The 19277-nt window shown below is 37.9% G+C and overlaps 1 protein-coding gene across 1 annotated transcript in view; it reads right to left on the bottom strand.

The window, feature by feature from the left end:
- Positions 1–6843: 6843 nt before the first annotated feature.
- LOC120533029 (H/ACA ribonucleoprotein complex non-core subunit NAF1-like) overlaps positions 6844–19277 on the bottom strand; it is a 65572-nt gene continuing 53138 nt past the window's right edge. Inside the window, exon 9 of the mRNA XM_039759643.1 lies at positions 6844–7996. Coding sequence (XP_039615577.1) covers positions 7464–7996 — 533 coding nt within the window. The 3' untranslated portion in view covers positions 6844–7463. The remainder of the gene's footprint in view (positions 7997–19277) is intronic.

Here is a 19277-nt window from a genome sequence, read left to right as displayed (position 1 = left end):
AGAAAAGCGCTATATAAATACAAATTATTATTATTATTATCAATGTCCCACAGTTTCCATCCAGGTGCATTGCATCTAAAACCCACTCTAATTAAAGAAAAAACATTTTGAAAGGTTATGGCACTTTAGAGTAATGCAGCTACATAATCTATTTTCATTTTGAAATATCCTCTTCACATGATTTTGCAAATTTATAAATTAACAAAATATTTTAACAACCCTCTCCGCTCCATCATTTACAATGCATTGCACTTGTAAAGAATTACATTTGACATGATTTTACCACTTATTTGTGAACAATGTGGCCGCATTATCAACCCTCCATGACTAAGACTGAGTATTCCTGCTGCTGCATTGAACAGTGAGGGAGAGTCAATTTACTTACAGCCCATAATAGCAGAAGAGTGGTTCCGCTAAACTGAGAACTACAAGATTCAGCTTTTCTTTTTGAATTCTTTTAAACAGTGCTTAGAGTCTTTCCTCGAGTCCTGTTCTTCATTTAAAGAAGAAGTCAACTGCCGTTAGGTCTCCTCAACCTGAGTTACATGTTCCATGATCTCCTCTAGTAAACAATAGCATAAAGAAATATCAAAGGTAGTTAGAAACAATACAAGATGTTAAATAAAACAATTGACATGACATCTGTTGACAGGGCTGTTCTTTTGCACAGGCACAGTAGACAACTGCCTAGGGACCCCACTGCCAAAGGGCCCCACCCAGCATAACCAAATTCAACTTACAGGTCCATATTTCAGAAGTACAAATTTTCTCCAGTGGTGGAATTATCAGTATGGTTATGTGCGATCAGAAAGGAAACAGGAACGACAGGAAGCATCAATGGTGACGGTAGGGCCTGAGGGAGTGGGTGGGTAGATCATGCACCTCGCCTGCCAGGGCGTCTGCGTAACAGATCGATCATTCTATAAGTAGTGGAAGCTGAGAGGATAAAACCATTCAACAAAGCAGTACGACTGTGGGTGGTTTGCTCCTCCATCTGCTTTGCTATAATCATAACTTGCTTTGTTTCTGTTGACTTACACATTATTCATCATTATTCTGTCTACATGTTTATTTGAGTTTCATCTGTCACTAATATAATCAAGAACACTGGTCTATGGTCTACTGTAGCATCAGTATTTTTGTATGCACATTGCACAACAAGCGATTAGTCATTAGCTAACACAACTCGATTTTGATGTTGATGTTGACCTCCCTGTTTGAAAATGAAGTGGGTTTACCAGTCTGGTACTGCTAAATGTAAGAAAAAAGCTGCTGAACAGGCTTTTATTGCGTCGCAAAAAAGAGCTCTGTGGAACTTTGTCGCTAGAAAAGATGAAGGTTCAAGCTGTAACACTAGTAGTAGTACTCCTGCCGAAACCTCCTCAAAATCAAATGCAACAACGGTAGTAAATGACGCCGATGGTGAACGATTACTCGCCATTCTCCAGGAACAATTGAGTGAACAGAAGAATCAAGTTTAATCTGAGTTGAGCTCAAAGTCGTAGAATCCCTCTATTATTCAGACTCGATCAAAGATTTTGCAAAAATGAGTGAGTGAGATGAAAGGTGTTTTTACATTAAAGGTTTGATTTACTTGCTACGTTAGGTATAGTCAGTAGGTTCTTTTGACATATTTCTTTCAAATCTGATATATACACTATATATATATATATATATATATATATATATATATATATATATATATACACACACACACACAGTGGTGTGAAAAACTATTTGCCCCTTCCTGATTTCTTATTCTTTTGCATGTTTGTCACACAAAATGTTTCTGATCATCAAACACATTTAACCATTAGTCAAATATAACACAAGTAAACACAAAATGCAGTTTTAATTGATGGTTTTATTATTTAGGAGAACAAAATCCAAACCTACATGGCCCTGTGTGAAAAGTAATTGCCCCTTGTTAAAAATAACCTAACTGTGGTGTATCACACCCGAGTTCAATTTCGTAGCCACCCCAGGCCTGATTACTGCCACACCTGTTTCAATCAAGAAATCACTTAAATAGGAGCTGCCTGACACAGAGAAGTAGACCAAAAGCACCTCAAAAGCTAGACATCATGCCAAGATCCAAAGAAATTCAGGAACAAATGAGAACAGAAGTAATTGAGATCTATCAGTCTGGTAAAGGTTATAAAGCCATTTCTAAAGCTTTGGGACTCCAGCGAACCACAGTGAGAGCCATTATCCACAAATGGCAAAAACATGGAACAGTGGTGAACCTTCCCAGGAGTGGCCAGCCGACCAAAATTACCCCAAGAGCGCAGAGATGACTCATCCGAGAGGTCACAAAGACCCCAGGACAAAGTCTAAAGAACTGCAGGCCTCACTTGCCTCAATTAAGGTCAGTGTTCACGACTCCACCATAAGAAAGAGACTGGGCAAAAATGGCCTGCATGGCAGATTTCCAAGATGCAAACCACTGTTAAGCAAAAAGAACATTAGGGCTCGTCTCAATTTTGCTAAGAAACATCTCAATGATTGCCAAGACTTTTGGGAAAATACCTTGTGGACTGATGAGACAAAAGTTGAACTTTTTGGAAGGCAAATGTCCCGTTACATCTGGTGTAAAAGGAACATAGCATTTCAGAAAAAGAACATCATACCAGCAATAAAATATGATGGTGGTAGTGTGATGGTCTGGGGTTGTTTTGCTGCTTCAGGACCTGGAAGGCTTGCTGTGATAGATGGAACCATGAATTCTACTGTCTACCAAAAAATCCTGAAGGAGAATGTCCGGCCATCTGTTCGTCAACTCAACCTGAAGTGATCTTGGGTGCTGCAACAGGACAATGACCCAAAACACACCAGCAAATCCACCTCTGAATGGCTGAAAAAAACCCAAAATGAAGACTTTGGAGTGGCCTAGTCAAAGTCTTGACCTGAATCCAATTGAGATGTTATGGCATGACCTTAAAAAGGTGGTTCATGCTAGAAAACCCTCAAATAAAGCTGAATTACAACAATTCTGCAAAGATGAGTGGGCCAAAATTCCTCCAGAGCGCTGTAAAAGACTCATTGCAAGTTATCGCAAACACTTGATTGCAGTTATTGCTGCTAAGGGTGGCCCAACCAGTTATTAGGTTCAGGGGGCAATTACTTTTTCACACAGGGCCATGTAGGTTTGGATTTTTTTTTCTCCCTAAATAATAAAAACCATCATTTAAAAACTGCATTTTGTGTTTACTTGTGTTATATTTGACTAATGGTTAAATGTGTTTGATGATCAGAAACATTTTGTGTGACAAACATGCAAAAGAATAAATCAGGAAGGGTCAAATAGTTTTTCACATCACTGTATATATATATATATATATATATATATATATACAAATCCTAAGCCTAAAAGTGCAACAATTTTGTGCAGTGATTTTATGTGACGTTTTTATGTCACGCTTTAAATTGGCCTTATTTTATAATCTACATATATATGTTTGGTATCATTCTTTTCAGAATTTATCGAACTTTAAATGTGATGTTGTTACGATTTGCAGATTCTTACTCCATTTTTAAATTATAAAGTAAAATATACCAAGAACTCTCATCCCGCGAGACAAAACTTTGTGCCAAAAGATTTAACCACGCCCGGGGCCAAAAACAAAAGACAAAGTAGTACAGCTGCCGTACAGGCTTTTAACTGTTTGAAGCGCCATGCGAGATGCAGATCACATGGCACGGCAGCAGCAGCAGCAAGCCAGCAGCAGCAAGCCAGCAGCTGATTGAGCAAAGAGAAGGTATAAAAAAAAAAAAATGTTTCCCATTGTGAGGGGGTTTTGGAGGAGCGACCGTGTCTCCTTGGGGTGTGTTCAGCCCCCCTCTTCACAACGCGAGCAGCAGATATGCAAATTGGCTGGTGCGTAGCACAGGCCAATGGGATTTGGTGAGCAAAGCAAGCAGGGGGGAACCCAGTAGTATATCTGGTATAATCATAAAATGATAAGCTATAATCATAAAATGATAAGCTATACATCACTAATTATAATGCATTCATACGGATAGAAAAAGCAGGGCCCGCTGTAGATAAACTCCTTTAAAAATGTTTAGCTTGTGTAAAGATTGTTTTCATTAGGCAGTATTTTCTCTCGTATCCTATACAATAAATGAAAGTTTCTGTTAAAATGAAGCAGCACGAGGGTGAGCTCAAGATGAGGGCTAGGACATTGGCCAAAACAGCAAGCTTACAAAGCACTTCGGAGACAATGCTGTAAAATAAATAAAGCACTTACGATGCTCTCTGCAGTACGCTTTTGTGCAGCCTGGTGATAGGGCAGATACTCACTTAGATCAGCGGATCACAGAAATGGGAAATACAAGTAGACTGCGCATCACCCTGACACCTTGAATCGGTGGAGGAGGCTCTTGATGTAGCATGCGGAATGGGGTGTGTCTAAATGTGGGCAGGGTTAAAGAGTTAACCAAAATAATTCACAGATGTCATGTGTTTGGGTCTGGCCCAGCACACAAAGGATGAAAATTGGGTTTACTCAAAATTCGTCATTGTTTCTCCTCGGACAACCTTCCCACAACCCTAATTTTAACTACAGTGTAACCAATCATATCACGCTTACTGTTGCTCTAGTCTAACAACTGTCACTACCAGCATGTGAAATGGTCCATCTAGGTGGAGTTAAACATTTTACGCGACCCGTATTTAGACACAGCCCATTCCGCAAGCTGCAGCAAGGGATTCTTGACTCAGTGTGGGAAAGCGTGGATTTGTTTAGTCGCCTACGTCTGCCTATTTGTGCTGTCGTCTCCCTGTAAACTCCCTCTTCTATAACACTAGTGATATTATATAATGGAATTACTGAATTTTACATCTGTTTATGTATATATTATAGTATTATATATATATTATGTAATCTGCAGTCTAAAATTGTAGGTAGCTTGGTGCCTATTCTTGGCATAAGGTGGGAACTCATAAGGTGCCAGTCCATAAGAGTGCACACACATGCCACCCACCACAGGTGCAGAAAAGCCCAGGGTCACATGTCAATAGAGAACTTTACAATGATAACAAAAGACTGATTCACAGTGAATTCTTACACAAGAATACTATTAATAGGTTTATCAGCAATTATTTTTGTAATGCACTGTGTTATTTATTTTTGAAGACAGTTGTTCCAAGTAGGCTTTCTTTAAAAGCCAATAACTCAGGTTTCCCGTTTATCTATTAGATTGGGGGCTGAGACATTTGGTTTACTCCTCTGGGCCTGCAGATCATAACTGGGTCATACACCAGAGTCATCAAAGGGACTGAAAGAGAAACGCAGCAAATGCAATCAGAAACAGACTGATTTATCAACCACCTGTTCAATGAGTATCGCTTTCAGACAGCTTCAAATGTGCACACTAATTAAAAAAAAATGTAATTAAAACTGTGCTCCAAACCATAAGATAGTAATCTTTAAAAGGAGCTTTTTGATTGCCTGCTGTATCATGAAGGTTGAATGCAGAATGGAAGTAAACATCAGGTTTTACACAGAGCTACGTTTGGATTGTCCTCAGGGCTTTTAATATGGCTCTGAAGATGTCGATCAAGATAGTAATCAGACAAAATTGAAAGATGAGCTACAAATCACACTGGGGAGAAACTGTTTACAGGAAGTTTGATTTTTCTCACTATGCATTCGCTATGAATGGCATACATGGCAGTTGTATTTTTTTCTCAAAGGACATTTGTGCTTCCTCAAACTCATTACTAGAAAAGCATTATGGAAGACACTAGCACAAACAGTATATTACTAAGAAAACGGTATATCATAATGAGCGCCTAAATGGCTTTAAATGAAAGGGAAAAAACAAACATTCTGAATGAAAATATAAAGAGTTGTGTAACTAATGTCTTTTAAACAATTAAATGACTAGTGAAGACAAGTAAAAATAAAAATAATCAGTAATATCCTATATGGCACTGAACAATGCATGTCTTGTAGGATTAAAGGAAATACATTAGAACGGTTTACATACAGTGGGTATAGAAAAGAATTCCCTTTTTTTGCTTTACAGCCTTAAATGAAAATACACTAACCAATATTTTTTCCAGCTTTACTTACTCAATGCAATCTATAACATCCAAGTGAAAGATATCACAGCTACAGTTCAGAAGATTAATAAAGGATCACCCCCCTCCTAAACTCAATCAGGTGTAAGTGCCCACCATTTCCATTGCGGTTACTGGCTTCCTTCCACCTGTGATCAATTGTGATCAGTGTTATTAGTGAAGCTGGTCCTGGAGCATTCATTCCCTTGTTTGGTAGTGCAATTGACAGCAAACAACGGACTATGGGTGGCAAGTCACTTTCAAAAGATCTCAGGGATAGAGTTGTGGACAGACATAAGGAAGGAGATGGATATAAAAACATCTCAAATGCTTTAGCAATCCCAAGGAGCACAGTAAAGTCCATAATAAAGAAGTGGCAAGTGTTTGGCACTACTAGGACCCTCCCTGGATCTGGCCGTCCCTCCAAACTGGAAGGAAGAGCAAGGAGGGAACTGGTAAGAGAGGCTACCAAGAGGCCAATGGCCACTTTGAAGAAGTTACAGGATTTTACGGCAAACAGTGGTCACTGTGTGCATGTGACAACAATTTCACAAGCGCTCCACAATTGTGGTTTGTTCGGGAGGGTCGCAAGGAAAAAGCCACTTCTCAAGAAAGGCCACATTAAGGCTCGTTTGAGCTTTGCCAGAATGCACCTTGAAGATTCTGATGCCAAGTGGAAAAGGGTCTTATGGTCAGGTTTGAGGATTTGGATATGCTGCTATGACAACACATCCAGTAAGAGTTTCGAAAAACCAAAAGATCCAGGATCATGCCAAATCGTCAACAACATCCGGCTAAACGAGTAATCCACGTACGAAAAATACCCCCCAGATCACATTTTATGACCAACCAATACTGAAAACCAGGTCATTCCAAAGGGTTCACATACTTTTTCGTTCCAAATGCAGACAAGAACTAGAAAAAGCAGAAGATGAACTGGATTATTATTATAGTAATTTACTAATTCTATTTTGTTATAGGAACAAAACACATATTTCCAATTTCAGCTTTTATGTCCATTATGTTTCAATCAAAATTTGCAAACATTACTGCAAATACTAGGTCATATACAAAAGAAGACAAACTAAATATATAAATTTGTCACTAGCACACAAATGTGTTCAAAAGATTATCAGTGTGCTACATTCTTACATTTGTTTATAAAACTTGGTCCACAAAACATTTAAATGACAATTTGGAATATCTACTGATCTTGCTGAAAAAAGTGACCATTAAATCTACAGAGATGTCAATATTAATGTAATCAGATATTTACCTTGAGGGCATAATATAAACATGAAAAGTGTAAGGGTTCATTTTCATATCATCTGATAGTTATCTATATATACTCTATACTATTCAAACCAGTAAAATAAAAAAAAAAACAAAAAGCCATTTAGTATGAAGGCCCACCCTTTGGAGGAAAACGAGGTCCTGAATATTGTGGTTTAGACAAAGGAGGTGGTGGGGGGAAAGGTGCATTATGCACTGGCAGTCGCTGCCCCATTTCAGGATTAGTCCATGTCATATTCATAGGAGGAGGAGGTGGAGGAGGTGGGGGTGGGGGTGGTGGAGGCATAAATGGAAATGGAGGCATGACATGTGATCCAGGGCCTGGAAATGGTGGCGGAAAAGGACATGGCAACATAACATTGTTTTGATTACAAGGATTCACTGAAGGTGGTGGCGGTGGAGGTGGCGGTAGTGGTGGCATTATCCCATTTCCAAAAGGAGGAAAGTTGGTAGGCATGAAACGCCCTTGGGAATGTGGATTAAATGGTCGTCTAGGGGCAGAAAATCCTCTGCCGACATGATTTTGAAACCCTGTTGCAGAATATGAATTGTATCCCCAATCCTGGAATCCTCTTTCATTTTTATAAGTGGACTGTTGAGGTTTCCCAAATGGCACAGCGTCTCCAAATGTATTACCTGAAAAGAAAGAAAAATAATATTAGAAGTACGTAACATTTTCAGCTCACTTATTCCAGTTCAGAAGCAGTGGCGCAGGGCTGAAACAACCCTGGACAGCACCAGTCCATCCAAGGGTCCACTCAAACACAGACCTGCACCCAATTTGAAACCAACAATTAACTTTAAAGTTTGATAATTATTATTATCATATTATTATTATATTTTATTCATTTTTTTCTGAACAGATTTTTTGCAGTGATTATGGCCAATCTACCGTTAGCAACATCTACGCACTCTGGATGAAGCACTAATCTTCTATAAGGCGACTCACTCATACATGGCCAATTCAAAGTCACCAACTAACCTAACATGCATGTCCCTGGGAATTGGACGTGGGTATCTGGAATACCCAAATGCATCTTCAAACACGCTCTAACCTGTTTAACCTCCTACAGGTTTCTGGGAGGCTGGAGTGCAAGGCAGGGAAAGATTTGGATGAGGTCCACTTAAGTATATATCCCACAGTGACAATCACATGAGTCAAATTTGAAATCACTAATCAAGAAGACAACCAGGTGTTTAAAGATGTGGGAGGAAAACCAGTGTACCAGGAGAGTAAACTCCCACAGACCCAGAGAAAACGTGCAAACTCCACAACAACAAGGAGCGGTCACTGGATTCAAACCTACGACACTGGACATGTGAGCCAGCAGAACTAAAAACTGTGCCACCATGCTCCTGTCATAAATGGTAAATGTCACTTAATCACTGCTCTAATGTTATTAGATCTCATTAGAAGGAGAACAGACCATTCAGCCAAAAAAATGTCCAGCAGTTCTATCCACTTAATTCCTTCAAAATAACATCATGTTGAGTTTTGAAGGTACCTAAAGTTCTACTGTTTACCATATGACTTGATCACTTATTCCACGAGTCCTCCATGGTCCTCAGTGTGAAGAAAAAACTTAATAATGTTTGTGCAAAATTTATTCATAACAAGTTTTCATCTGTATCACCATGTTCTTGACAAACTCATTTTAAAGTCACAATCTCAATCCACTGGACTAATTCTCATCATAATTTTAAAAACTTCAATCAGGTCTCCTCTTAATCCTTTTTTGTTTAAACTGAAAAGGCTCAGCTCTTTTTGTTTAAAGCTGTTGAAGGGTCATTGTCGTCTGTTTTATAACCAGTGACAGGGCACCAACAATGAGGTTTTTCAAAAGAGTGAAGGTCTATGCTCCATGCATATGCTGCTGCATGATAAAATTGGCTGTTGGCAGATCAGTTAGCCATTTTATAATTCAGAGAGCACAGTGGACTTCAAACAGAGAGTAATTAGTGTTGATCACATTGCATACCCTAGAGGATGACAAAAAGTGGCTTCTTGTTTTATTACAAGGAAGAAGAGAGCTACAGCTACTGCATGAAGTACAATGAAGTAACCAACCTTTTTTTGGTGTAAATATGTATTATCTAACTGCCTTACCTTAACCTTTCTTGTTTCTATCTGTCTTTTATTTCATTCTGTGGGTTATTAGATGCAACTGAGAAGGCAAATTTTATGTTTTCTTATGTAAACATGACTAAATAAAGAAACCTTAAACCTCGAATGAGGCACTGGTACATCACCAGGCACTTTGAAAGTGCAGGAAACATGCACACTAACACAGTGGTTTCAAAGTTCAGTCTTGGGGGACCTCCTATAGCTTTAGGATTTAATTCCAACCAATTTAATGAAAACAGCGTCATTTTTAGTTTTAATTGACTTCATCGTTTAGTTAGCTGGCCTTTGTTTCTCCTCTAATTCCAAAGAAATTCAGAAATATTTCTATTTTTGATATACTTAAAATGTTCACATTTATTGACCATTTTCATTTTTAATTCATACTTTTCTAAAGAGGCTGTTCAATTAATTGTCCCAGAAGCTGACAATAAAGGGCTTCAATTACTTCAGTGCTATATTCACTTATTAGCTTCACCCAGGAAATTTCTTAAGACAATGGACCTCGGTTATAATGCAGAGATTTAATCGGATGTATCAGAAATACTATGTAAGTAACTAAGTACTTTCCTGTATATTTGTTGGGGCTTATTTTTGGGGTGATCAGTTCCATTTTTTCTTCCAGATGTTGCATATGTTGACTCTTCCTATATACAAAAATTGCCAAAATGTACTCTAACTCCCAAAGGTCATTGCGAAAAGACAGTTTCTCATTGAGAATTAACAAAGTATATCAAAATAAATAATAATAAAAAAAAGTTATTTTCCACAACTTCTGATTTTATAAATTTAGTTTCATGCTTTCTGCCACTTTGAAGCCACAGGTTTTGAATTGTTTTAGCAGAAATTACTGAAGATGGACGGAAAGCATCATTGTGCTAGTACAGTTGCATCAGGAACAGGCAGTCAGTCACATGCTGCACCATATCATGCGTTTAACCACACACTTTATTCGCAAGAACACACAATCACAAGTTTAATAAGACAATAACTTCTATTACCATAATAGTTACAAAGTGTAGGCACACACAGATAGTGATATGAGATAAGGTTAGCAGTTGGACAAAATTAAAACAACATTGTTTAGGGGAAAATAACATTTTCTTTATGAAGATATTTCATCATTCAAAGCTTTTTGTTCTGGTTCACTTATAAAAACATAAAGGGAAAAATATCAGATTTTTCATTATAGTAAGACAATCAAGCCGCTCTTTCCAAGAACCTTATCAAGAGATAGGAAAACATAACATTGTGGCAATATGGCAGCTACGCCATCTGGAATTAAAAAGAGATAAGTGGACAAAGTAAATGTGATTTTAATATAAACATCATTTCTGAATTACATGGATAAAAAACAAAATGCAAGCTATTTAAAGGGGAAACACAAAATGAAATGGTTGAACTGAAAAAAGTTTCATAAGCTTGAGATGTTCTAGAAAAAAGGTTTGAACCGCTTGTCAAAACTTTAAATATCCATTTCCATTCCCCTGAATATTTATGCATATTACAATAAAAATGCTCAGGCATGTTCATAGTGTGTTATTTTTGCGCGCAGGATGTAGTCATATGAAACTAAAACAAAATGGTAATTCATTTGAATATATAATTTAGGATATCTTAAAAGTGCAAAAATAAATAATTTACTTCCTGAACTTGAATAGTCTTGCTCCAAAAAAAAAAAAATCAGGTAGGCAACATCTGACACAAGGCCTGGCAGAATCAATCCTAAATGGCAAGAAAGAGGCACAAACAGGGCCAATTTAAAAGTCATTAATTGTTGTAATAAGCACATCCTTGCGATGTGAGACAAAAATGGAACCCCTGCAAATCCTAGAGAGACACAAGAAGAACATGTGTAACTGAACAGGCTGAGACTCATAAATGAGAGCTGCTGCCACATAGGTACTTACAAAGAAAAAAAATCATCAAACAAGAATAGTGCAAAAAATCATTATAAAAATCACTATTAATGGGATCACGGTCATATTACTATTGTGCATATGTAAAGCAAAAGAACTGTTCAATACCAGAACAAAGCACTAAGGCTCACCTGTCAGTCTGTAGTGAACACAATGAAAGAGAATTAATCTGAGTGAATTCTATTTTATCCCCCCGAAGATTAACAGCCATTGCCTTTCTTACCTGTACCATTGTAGTCACAAATCACATCAAAATGATGACTCACCTACATATATATCACACTTACCTAGTGACTGAAAGTACATTTTTTGTATCATCTGTACTGTAAAGAGTGGCTGATGTACTGAAACCAGACCTTAGCATTCTGTTGCCAAGAGTTCTCAATGCACTGTACTTGACAGCAAATGTCAGTTATTAAGACTGAAATTTACAGTCAAATGACTAGGGAATCCAATCCCCGGGATTCCCGGACTTTTTCCTTCCCTGGCCAAGCTTGCATATTTGTGTAAAAATCGATCAAGAAATAACAGAGTTATAGTTGAAAATAATTAAGTGGCACGGTTTTTTGGCCCACGGTGTAGTGTGTTGCTCATTAATTCAGTCAACAACAGACCAGCAGCAGTCAGTCTCCCGGGAGGTGTCTGCACTCTACAGCTCACGAATCCCGGGACGGGGCAGAATTTGTTGACGTCTGTGGCATGTGCTGTTGACAGTACAGGCTGGTGTCTTCATCAGACAGTACAGGCTGGTGTCTTCATCAGACAACAGCTTTGAACAGCAACTTGAAATTGTAATGCTTCAGTCTGTTGCATCCGCATTAGCTGTGTCAAGAAACTTGCCATCACAGAATGATGACAAGAAACTGGATGCATCAGTAAAAGCTGAAATGGCGGTGTTTCAGAGCAATGGCAAGCATAGGTGTTGTTCAGAACAAGTGTATCAGTATCTGATGACTGTGCCACCTACTTCAGTGGAGGCAGAGCGTGCTGTCTCAGCAGCTGCTGTACTCTGCACGAAGGTGTGCTCTCACCTAGATGACCGAACGTCCGACACGTTGTGCTTTCTACACTCTTATTATGCAACTAACTAGATACATGTACTTATATGACAGCAAGAACTGCTTGTAGTTAAGGTTAGTCTTTTATTGGTGTCAACATATTGTAGTAGTTTTATTAAAAATAAGTGTTGGTTGTTCTAAAACCGTTCACATGTGAGATGCCTGTGCACCGTGTCACTCACAGGAGCCAGGGATTCCTGAATTCCTGGGAATGGATAAACCCGTCCGGGAATGGATTCCCTACAAATAACTTTGAATTACCTTTTCCACCATGCACTCAAAAACTAATGCACATTAACCATAATTTAATTATTTCCATTCACCCAAAAGATTTATTCCTATTGAAATAAAAATGGGCATGCATGTTCAATGAGTATTATGTTTAGGAAAAGGAAAGGGTTGTATAAAACTGGAATCAAAGATGCAGACCAATGAGAAAATGGTCATTTAATTTAAAAATATCTGGACTGTCTTGAAGGATTATGGTCTTTTCACCCCATTTGTGTGATTTATGTATTTTCTTAAGTATGGTATACTTCAGACACTGTCCCTTGTGAAATCCCAGCTGATTTACCCATCTCTGTCATTGAACAATCATCCATCCTTCAAAGTCACTGAGGTTTTCTAGCCATACTTACCACAATTATAGACAGTATGTCCTGCCAAACTTCTTCATAACGTTTTAGCAATCTGCTAAAAATTATTTGCCTAACTATAAAAATATGTGAAAGTACCCCAGTTTTTTTTTTTTAACAATTCATTACCTCAGCTGTTTCTACCTGAACAAATAAAGTTTATATTCTGCTATTTGGTTTAGAAATTTACAAGTGTAAAAATCAGACATCAAGTCCTCCTTTTCTTGTCTAAAGGACTATGAGCTTCAATGTGCTCCTGAAACAACTACTTTAGCTTGAGTGAATTTTAATTGAATCAATTTGATAATGGAGGCTACAAATACAGGTTGAACCAATTTATTACTTTAATGGCATAGCAGGTTTTAGAAGATGTGACTTGCACCTTAATAACATGACCAAGTTCAGAAACTTAGTAGATCACTCTAGGTTAAAAAATGTAGTTATGACATAATTTACAGTACATTAGGCCTTCACCATAAGAGCTTTCAGTACAAGTAAAACAAATGAATATATCGGAGTGTTAAAAATCATATGCAGTGGCTACACTTCAGCTATGAAGGAAATAGATACTGTATAAATACAGATGATATGTGCATTAAAATTGCATAATTCTTAAGGATGGGGAAATAACAAATATTAACCCATTATATAATAAGGGTGATCGGCAGATCCAACTATAGGTCAGTAAGCATACATGCATCACAGATAAATTGATGGAAAGAAAAGATTGAGCAGCACATGGCAGTAACAGGAGTTTTGGTGAACAGTCAGCACGTGTGCAGACAAGGGAAGTCATAATTTACTAACTTGCTGGAATTCAAGTGGAAGCAGCAAAAGGATACAGAGTGGTGCCTATGAATTTATTTATTTCAATTTCCAAAAAAACATTTGATAAGTAAGGTCCCACAGGAGAAGCTGGGTATCAAACTTGTGAATTTCCCCTTGGGATTAATAAAGTATCTATCTATCTATCTATCTAAACTACAAAAACGTGGGAGTTCAGGGTTTAGTATGTAGATGGGTGCAAAACTGGCTAAAACACAGGAAGCAGTCGGCTATGGTTATGATGTGAGGAACCTTATTAGAATTAAGACATATTAAGAAAGGTTTTCCTCAGGGGTCACGTCACGTGGCTTTATTGTCATAACTGCAGCATACCGTAGTACAAAACAATGATAATGGCACACTCAATTTAAAACAGTCTCATACAGTTTTACAATGCATTACAGCACTGCTATTTTTTTTCACCTTTTTTTGCAAACTGTCTGGGGGATGAGAATTTACTTCCAACATATATCAATAAGCTCTTTTTAAAATTTGAATGTGTTTAATGCAGAGCAGGAAATTTCACATTACATTTATTATATTTCATTATCCCAGTGCAATGCTTCACATTGATCTACTTGAATTGCACGTCTACCTCACCAGAAAACTGTCTAGGTTTTCTAAAATTATTATTCCTGCTTATCTGCACAATTCACACTCATTTTATTCACAATGGGCTGCATATTCCTAAAGATGGTGGTTATGAGGTTAACTGGCAATTCCAAATTAGCCCTGTGTGAGTGTGTATGTGAGTGGGCTTCGCAGTGGACTGGCTTCCTGTCTAGGGTTGTTTCCTGCTTTTGATGCATAGCTGTTATAGCCTCCTATGACCATGAAATAGAATAAGTCATGTGAGGGACAGCTGGGCCCTTTCCTGGCTGGGTCGCTGCCATAACAGAAGGAGCGGGGCAGTGGACATATACAGGGCACTACCTCCCTGAAACTGCTAGACACCAGCCCTCCTGGGTTGTGGCAACGCTACGGTTACCCACATAACATCATGAAAACTGGGGCTCTGTAACTCATCCATGTTGGGTGCTGTGAGGTTAACCAAGTGGACCTGCAGAGCCCTACGTTGGGGAGCTTTTACCACACCTGGTGGTGCTTCCAGACCTTGCTAATGAGACACATGGAGTATTCCCAGGTGCAGCATAAAATGAGCGACAGAGAGAGAGACAAAGAAGAAGAAAAGAAAGTGCCATTGTTGTGCTTCACTGTGCTTGTGTACTGTGCTGTGCAGCTGGCAAACGAAAGAAAAGGTTTCCCCCAGCAGAAAACAGTATGTTGCTGGACTTGTGCCTGGTATCTGTCTGTGTAAGGTTTGGGGAGCTGGTGTGCCCCCTGGTGACCACAGTAGATTTGGAAATGTTAAAGAGTATTTTCAAAATGATCTTAGTTCTACTAAGTAGACATAGTAATTGTCATCCCTTGTTAAGGGTTTCCTATAGAGGATACAGTCTGTATACAGTGTTTTATGTTCCCACATATAGTACATCCTTTTCTTCCAAGTTAGAAGTAATCCTTCTAAAACACCTTTAACGACAAATTTTCTTTTGTCCACAACTTTGGCCCAGGTTTTACAATTTCTACATTTACTGAATTAATGTAGGCTTCTGTTTAGTTTATAATACTCTCTTTGAATATTGCAGACTATACTTTGGAATGTTTTAGAAAGTAAGAAACATAGGCATAAACATTTATAAAGAATTATCACTGTATATACTGTATAATTGGCACATTTATCTAAAGCAACTTACAAGTTTGGGATACATTGCAACTGAAGCACAAGCAGGTTAAACAACCTGCATAGGGATACCTAATGAGAACTGAACTGAGAGCCTTGAGATTTAAAGTCCAGTGCATTAGACACTGCACAATACTGGCTGACTCCACATAAAGACTTTACTTAATAACTAGACAGGAAGTGATCTATCAGGGTATTTTTTTTAACAAAGCATGAAAGAAAACCTATATAAAAGAACATATTCTCAAACCCTGATACTTCATTCAGAATCGAAGGGAAGAATCATATTAGACATCCTTAAAATGAATGCAACAATTCTATGTTAAGCCAAAAGCCCTACACTCAGCAGATGTGTCAGTGTAGCAGCTGACAGGTGCAGAACTTCAATATGCTTTAAACTTGAGAGTACATTTGGGCTGGCAAGAAGCTGAGGACAACAAAATCTAAAATAACATGCCTGATGTTTAGCTAAATCATAAATGAAATAATAATAATAAAAAAAAAATTACACGTGTTATTGGCTGGTGTATTAAGAAAGACTGACATGTTCCTGATACCCTGACAGTTTTAATTTATGACAGAATACTACCCTTGAGACACAAGACATGCATTATAATTAGGTTGTGACATCTGCCAGATACTAAACTTAGGTTATGTCTGCACTGTTTTCACTAATTATTTATAAGGAAATTCAAAAAAGAGGCCTATACTACTTTTCTTCAACAACTGCCCCTGCAAAACGTCTATGTTTGTGTTAACTACAGCATAGTTAATACGGACATTTTAATATAAGCACAAAAATCTGGAGGTGCACAGACAGCTCTGGTAATAGGTGCATCCCACTGGATTGACATCTTTTTCTCTGCACGTACAGCTTCATGTATACAGTAAGTATGAATTAGCTTTAAAGTGTATTCTACGGTTCATAACAAAAAAATGCAACAACTCTTTATTTTTGTAAAGTATATAGTATATGACAATACCTTGTAAAGGATTAGGAAGGTCTTGGCGGTGTGTTTGATGATAACATGAACAAGGACAATTCTTTAATGAACAATATACTGTAAATATTTAGGTTGAATAATAAGGTTCATTACTTTGTATGTGTACCTTTTGTCCTTTAATTATAATGTACCATTTCCTCCACTTCCATCTTGGAGCAACTCTTCATCCATTTATACTCTACCTTCCACTACACATGGCCAAAACGTCTTAGTGGATTTCTCCTTGGCTCAGCACCTACCAGCTCCCTATTGTCTTTCTCGTTTTCCTTGTTCCTCTCACTCCATGACAATCCACACATCCATCTGATCATCTTCATCTCTGTTATTTTGAGCTCTGTTTCATGTTATGCTTTCATAGGACATGTACAGTATAATTCCTATAGAGCATAGTACTCACACAGCTTTCATAAACCTTTAGAAGGCAGAACTGGGGACAGCTTCCACAAATTTGTCCGTGTACCCGACAACCTGGCTAACACTGCTGTGACTACAGCTCCATCTGCACTCAACATGTCAACTAAGTAGTAGAGCTTCCTTAATTTCTCTAAAGAATTCCATTGCAGATGTCAAAATTTACAGTTACTGTACAATACCCCTCCTGCTTTACATTTTTTCATCTTTTTCAGATTTTGCAACCTCTTCTTTCAAAAACATACAGCTTGGTCTTTATTTTTTTTCCCCTCACAATGAACATCATTATTCCATTCATTCTTGTCGTTCATGACGATTTCAGGTGCTCTTTAATTCCATTACTATCAATCAATTTTGTTCTTCGGCAATTTTCAAGCAATTCATACTTATTAGCTTTGTGATTCTGAACACATATCTCCATCATTGCTCATTCTGCAGCTCACTTGCAAATCTTTGTCTATTGGCTTCTTGCACCCTCACAACCACTTTTCTATTATTTCTCTTCTATATGGACTGTCATGTAACTTTCTGGTTTTGTCCTTATAGCACCTCCACTTTTCCACAAGTAACATCTCTATCTCAGCATTACACTGCCACGATTCCATTATACTTAGCAGCTCCTTTGTCCAATGGCAGACGAATTCTGCCATTTTCAAACTGACAAATTTTTATATTGCTTCCCACTTGCTGTGCACACCTATTCATTCTAAAACAATTTCCTCCTTCAACATCCAGGCCTTAAGCCTCAGGACAAATTACCTCTTACTTTTCTTCATACTTTTGATTTAAATATTCTTTTACAATTAAATGATGCCATCATATAAAACCATTTCCGGGGATCACATTCACATTTTACACTATGTTAGTATTAACTCTGCTCACCAACAAAAAGTCTACTGTTCCCCTTACACACATTTCCAGATTTTTTAAAATTCTTTAAACATATAATGATTTACATTGCATCTCCAAAATCTTCTGACCCCAACACTGCCTAGACGGTCTTATAATGACCAGCACTGACTCCAACATGCCCATTCAAGTTGCCACCACCCATTATAAGCACCCTACTTTGAGGCACCATGATGTAATCTCCATTAGCTTGTCCTAAAACTCACCTTTCCCTTTATTGCTTCTGTCAAGCTATGGGGCATTTGCTCAAGAGTATATTTATTACCAACAATCATCTGAACAACTACAACATGGTCATTTATTCCCTCCACTTCCACCACTTTCTTTGCTCATTTTTCACACACAAGTACACCAACTCCAGCATTTCTATCATTTCTCCCCTGCCAGAAAAGCCTGTACCTTCCACCATTCCCACTAAGCATTTTCACACCTTTACCTTTCTACCTCATCTCCTGTATGCAATATGTATTTACATCTACCTGCAGAACCAAGTTAAATGGAAAAAAGGGAATTGAATGACAATGTAATACTTGTAGAAGCATACCATAAAGGAATTGATTGGTGTATAGTTATAGAAACAAATATACAAGCTCATAGAATACTTTATATAAATGACATACACACAATGACTTATTGTATAACACTATATATAGTAACATTTGATACGGGTTGAGCCTGGAAATTGGATAAACCTAGCATTACCCAGGTAAAGCTTGCATTATCCAAAAGACTTGGGTAAAGCTAGAATTGAAAATAACATTTTGTTAAAATCGGGTTTTATCCGGGTAAAGTGTGACCTTGCCTATGCCTCTGGGTAGAGCTGTTTTTTCCTTTTATTGTGGGCTTGAGCATGTGCAGTGTGTAGAAGCGTATTTTTCCCCAACCCCTCTCAGAGATAAAAATGGCTACAGTCTGTGAAACATGTCCTGCACTGAAAAAAAAAATCTGATGTTCACACTTAATATTTTCAATCTGAACCAATATATTTCTTTTTAGCTTATAGATCCCACAATTTTTAAGTTGAGGCAAATCATTTAGGCCTTGTTCACACGGGCGTTAAGTTTTTGGATAAACGAACTTGCTCTGAAGGTCCTAGACGTTTATGTTGCGTTTTGTGGTGGCAATCGATTGACTTCTACACCGGCGTTCGTTTGTCTCTGTCTAACGCCAGCCTGCAGCCCAAATTGTAGTTTGTGTGTTAACCTGTGGAGACAGTGTCGGGAACTGGATATGAAAGCCCTTGTCATTTTATTTGAGGTGCCTCCTTTCAATATGGACCATTTTGCTATG

Source organism: Polypterus senegalus, chromosome 7 (genome assembly GCF_016835505.1).
Source record: "Polypterus senegalus isolate Bchr_013 chromosome 7, ASM1683550v1, whole genome shotgun sequence".
NCBI lineage: Eukaryota > Metazoa > Chordata > Cladistia > Polypteriformes > Polypteridae > Polypterus > Polypterus senegalus.
This window is presented reverse-complemented; position numbering and strand designations above follow the sequence as displayed.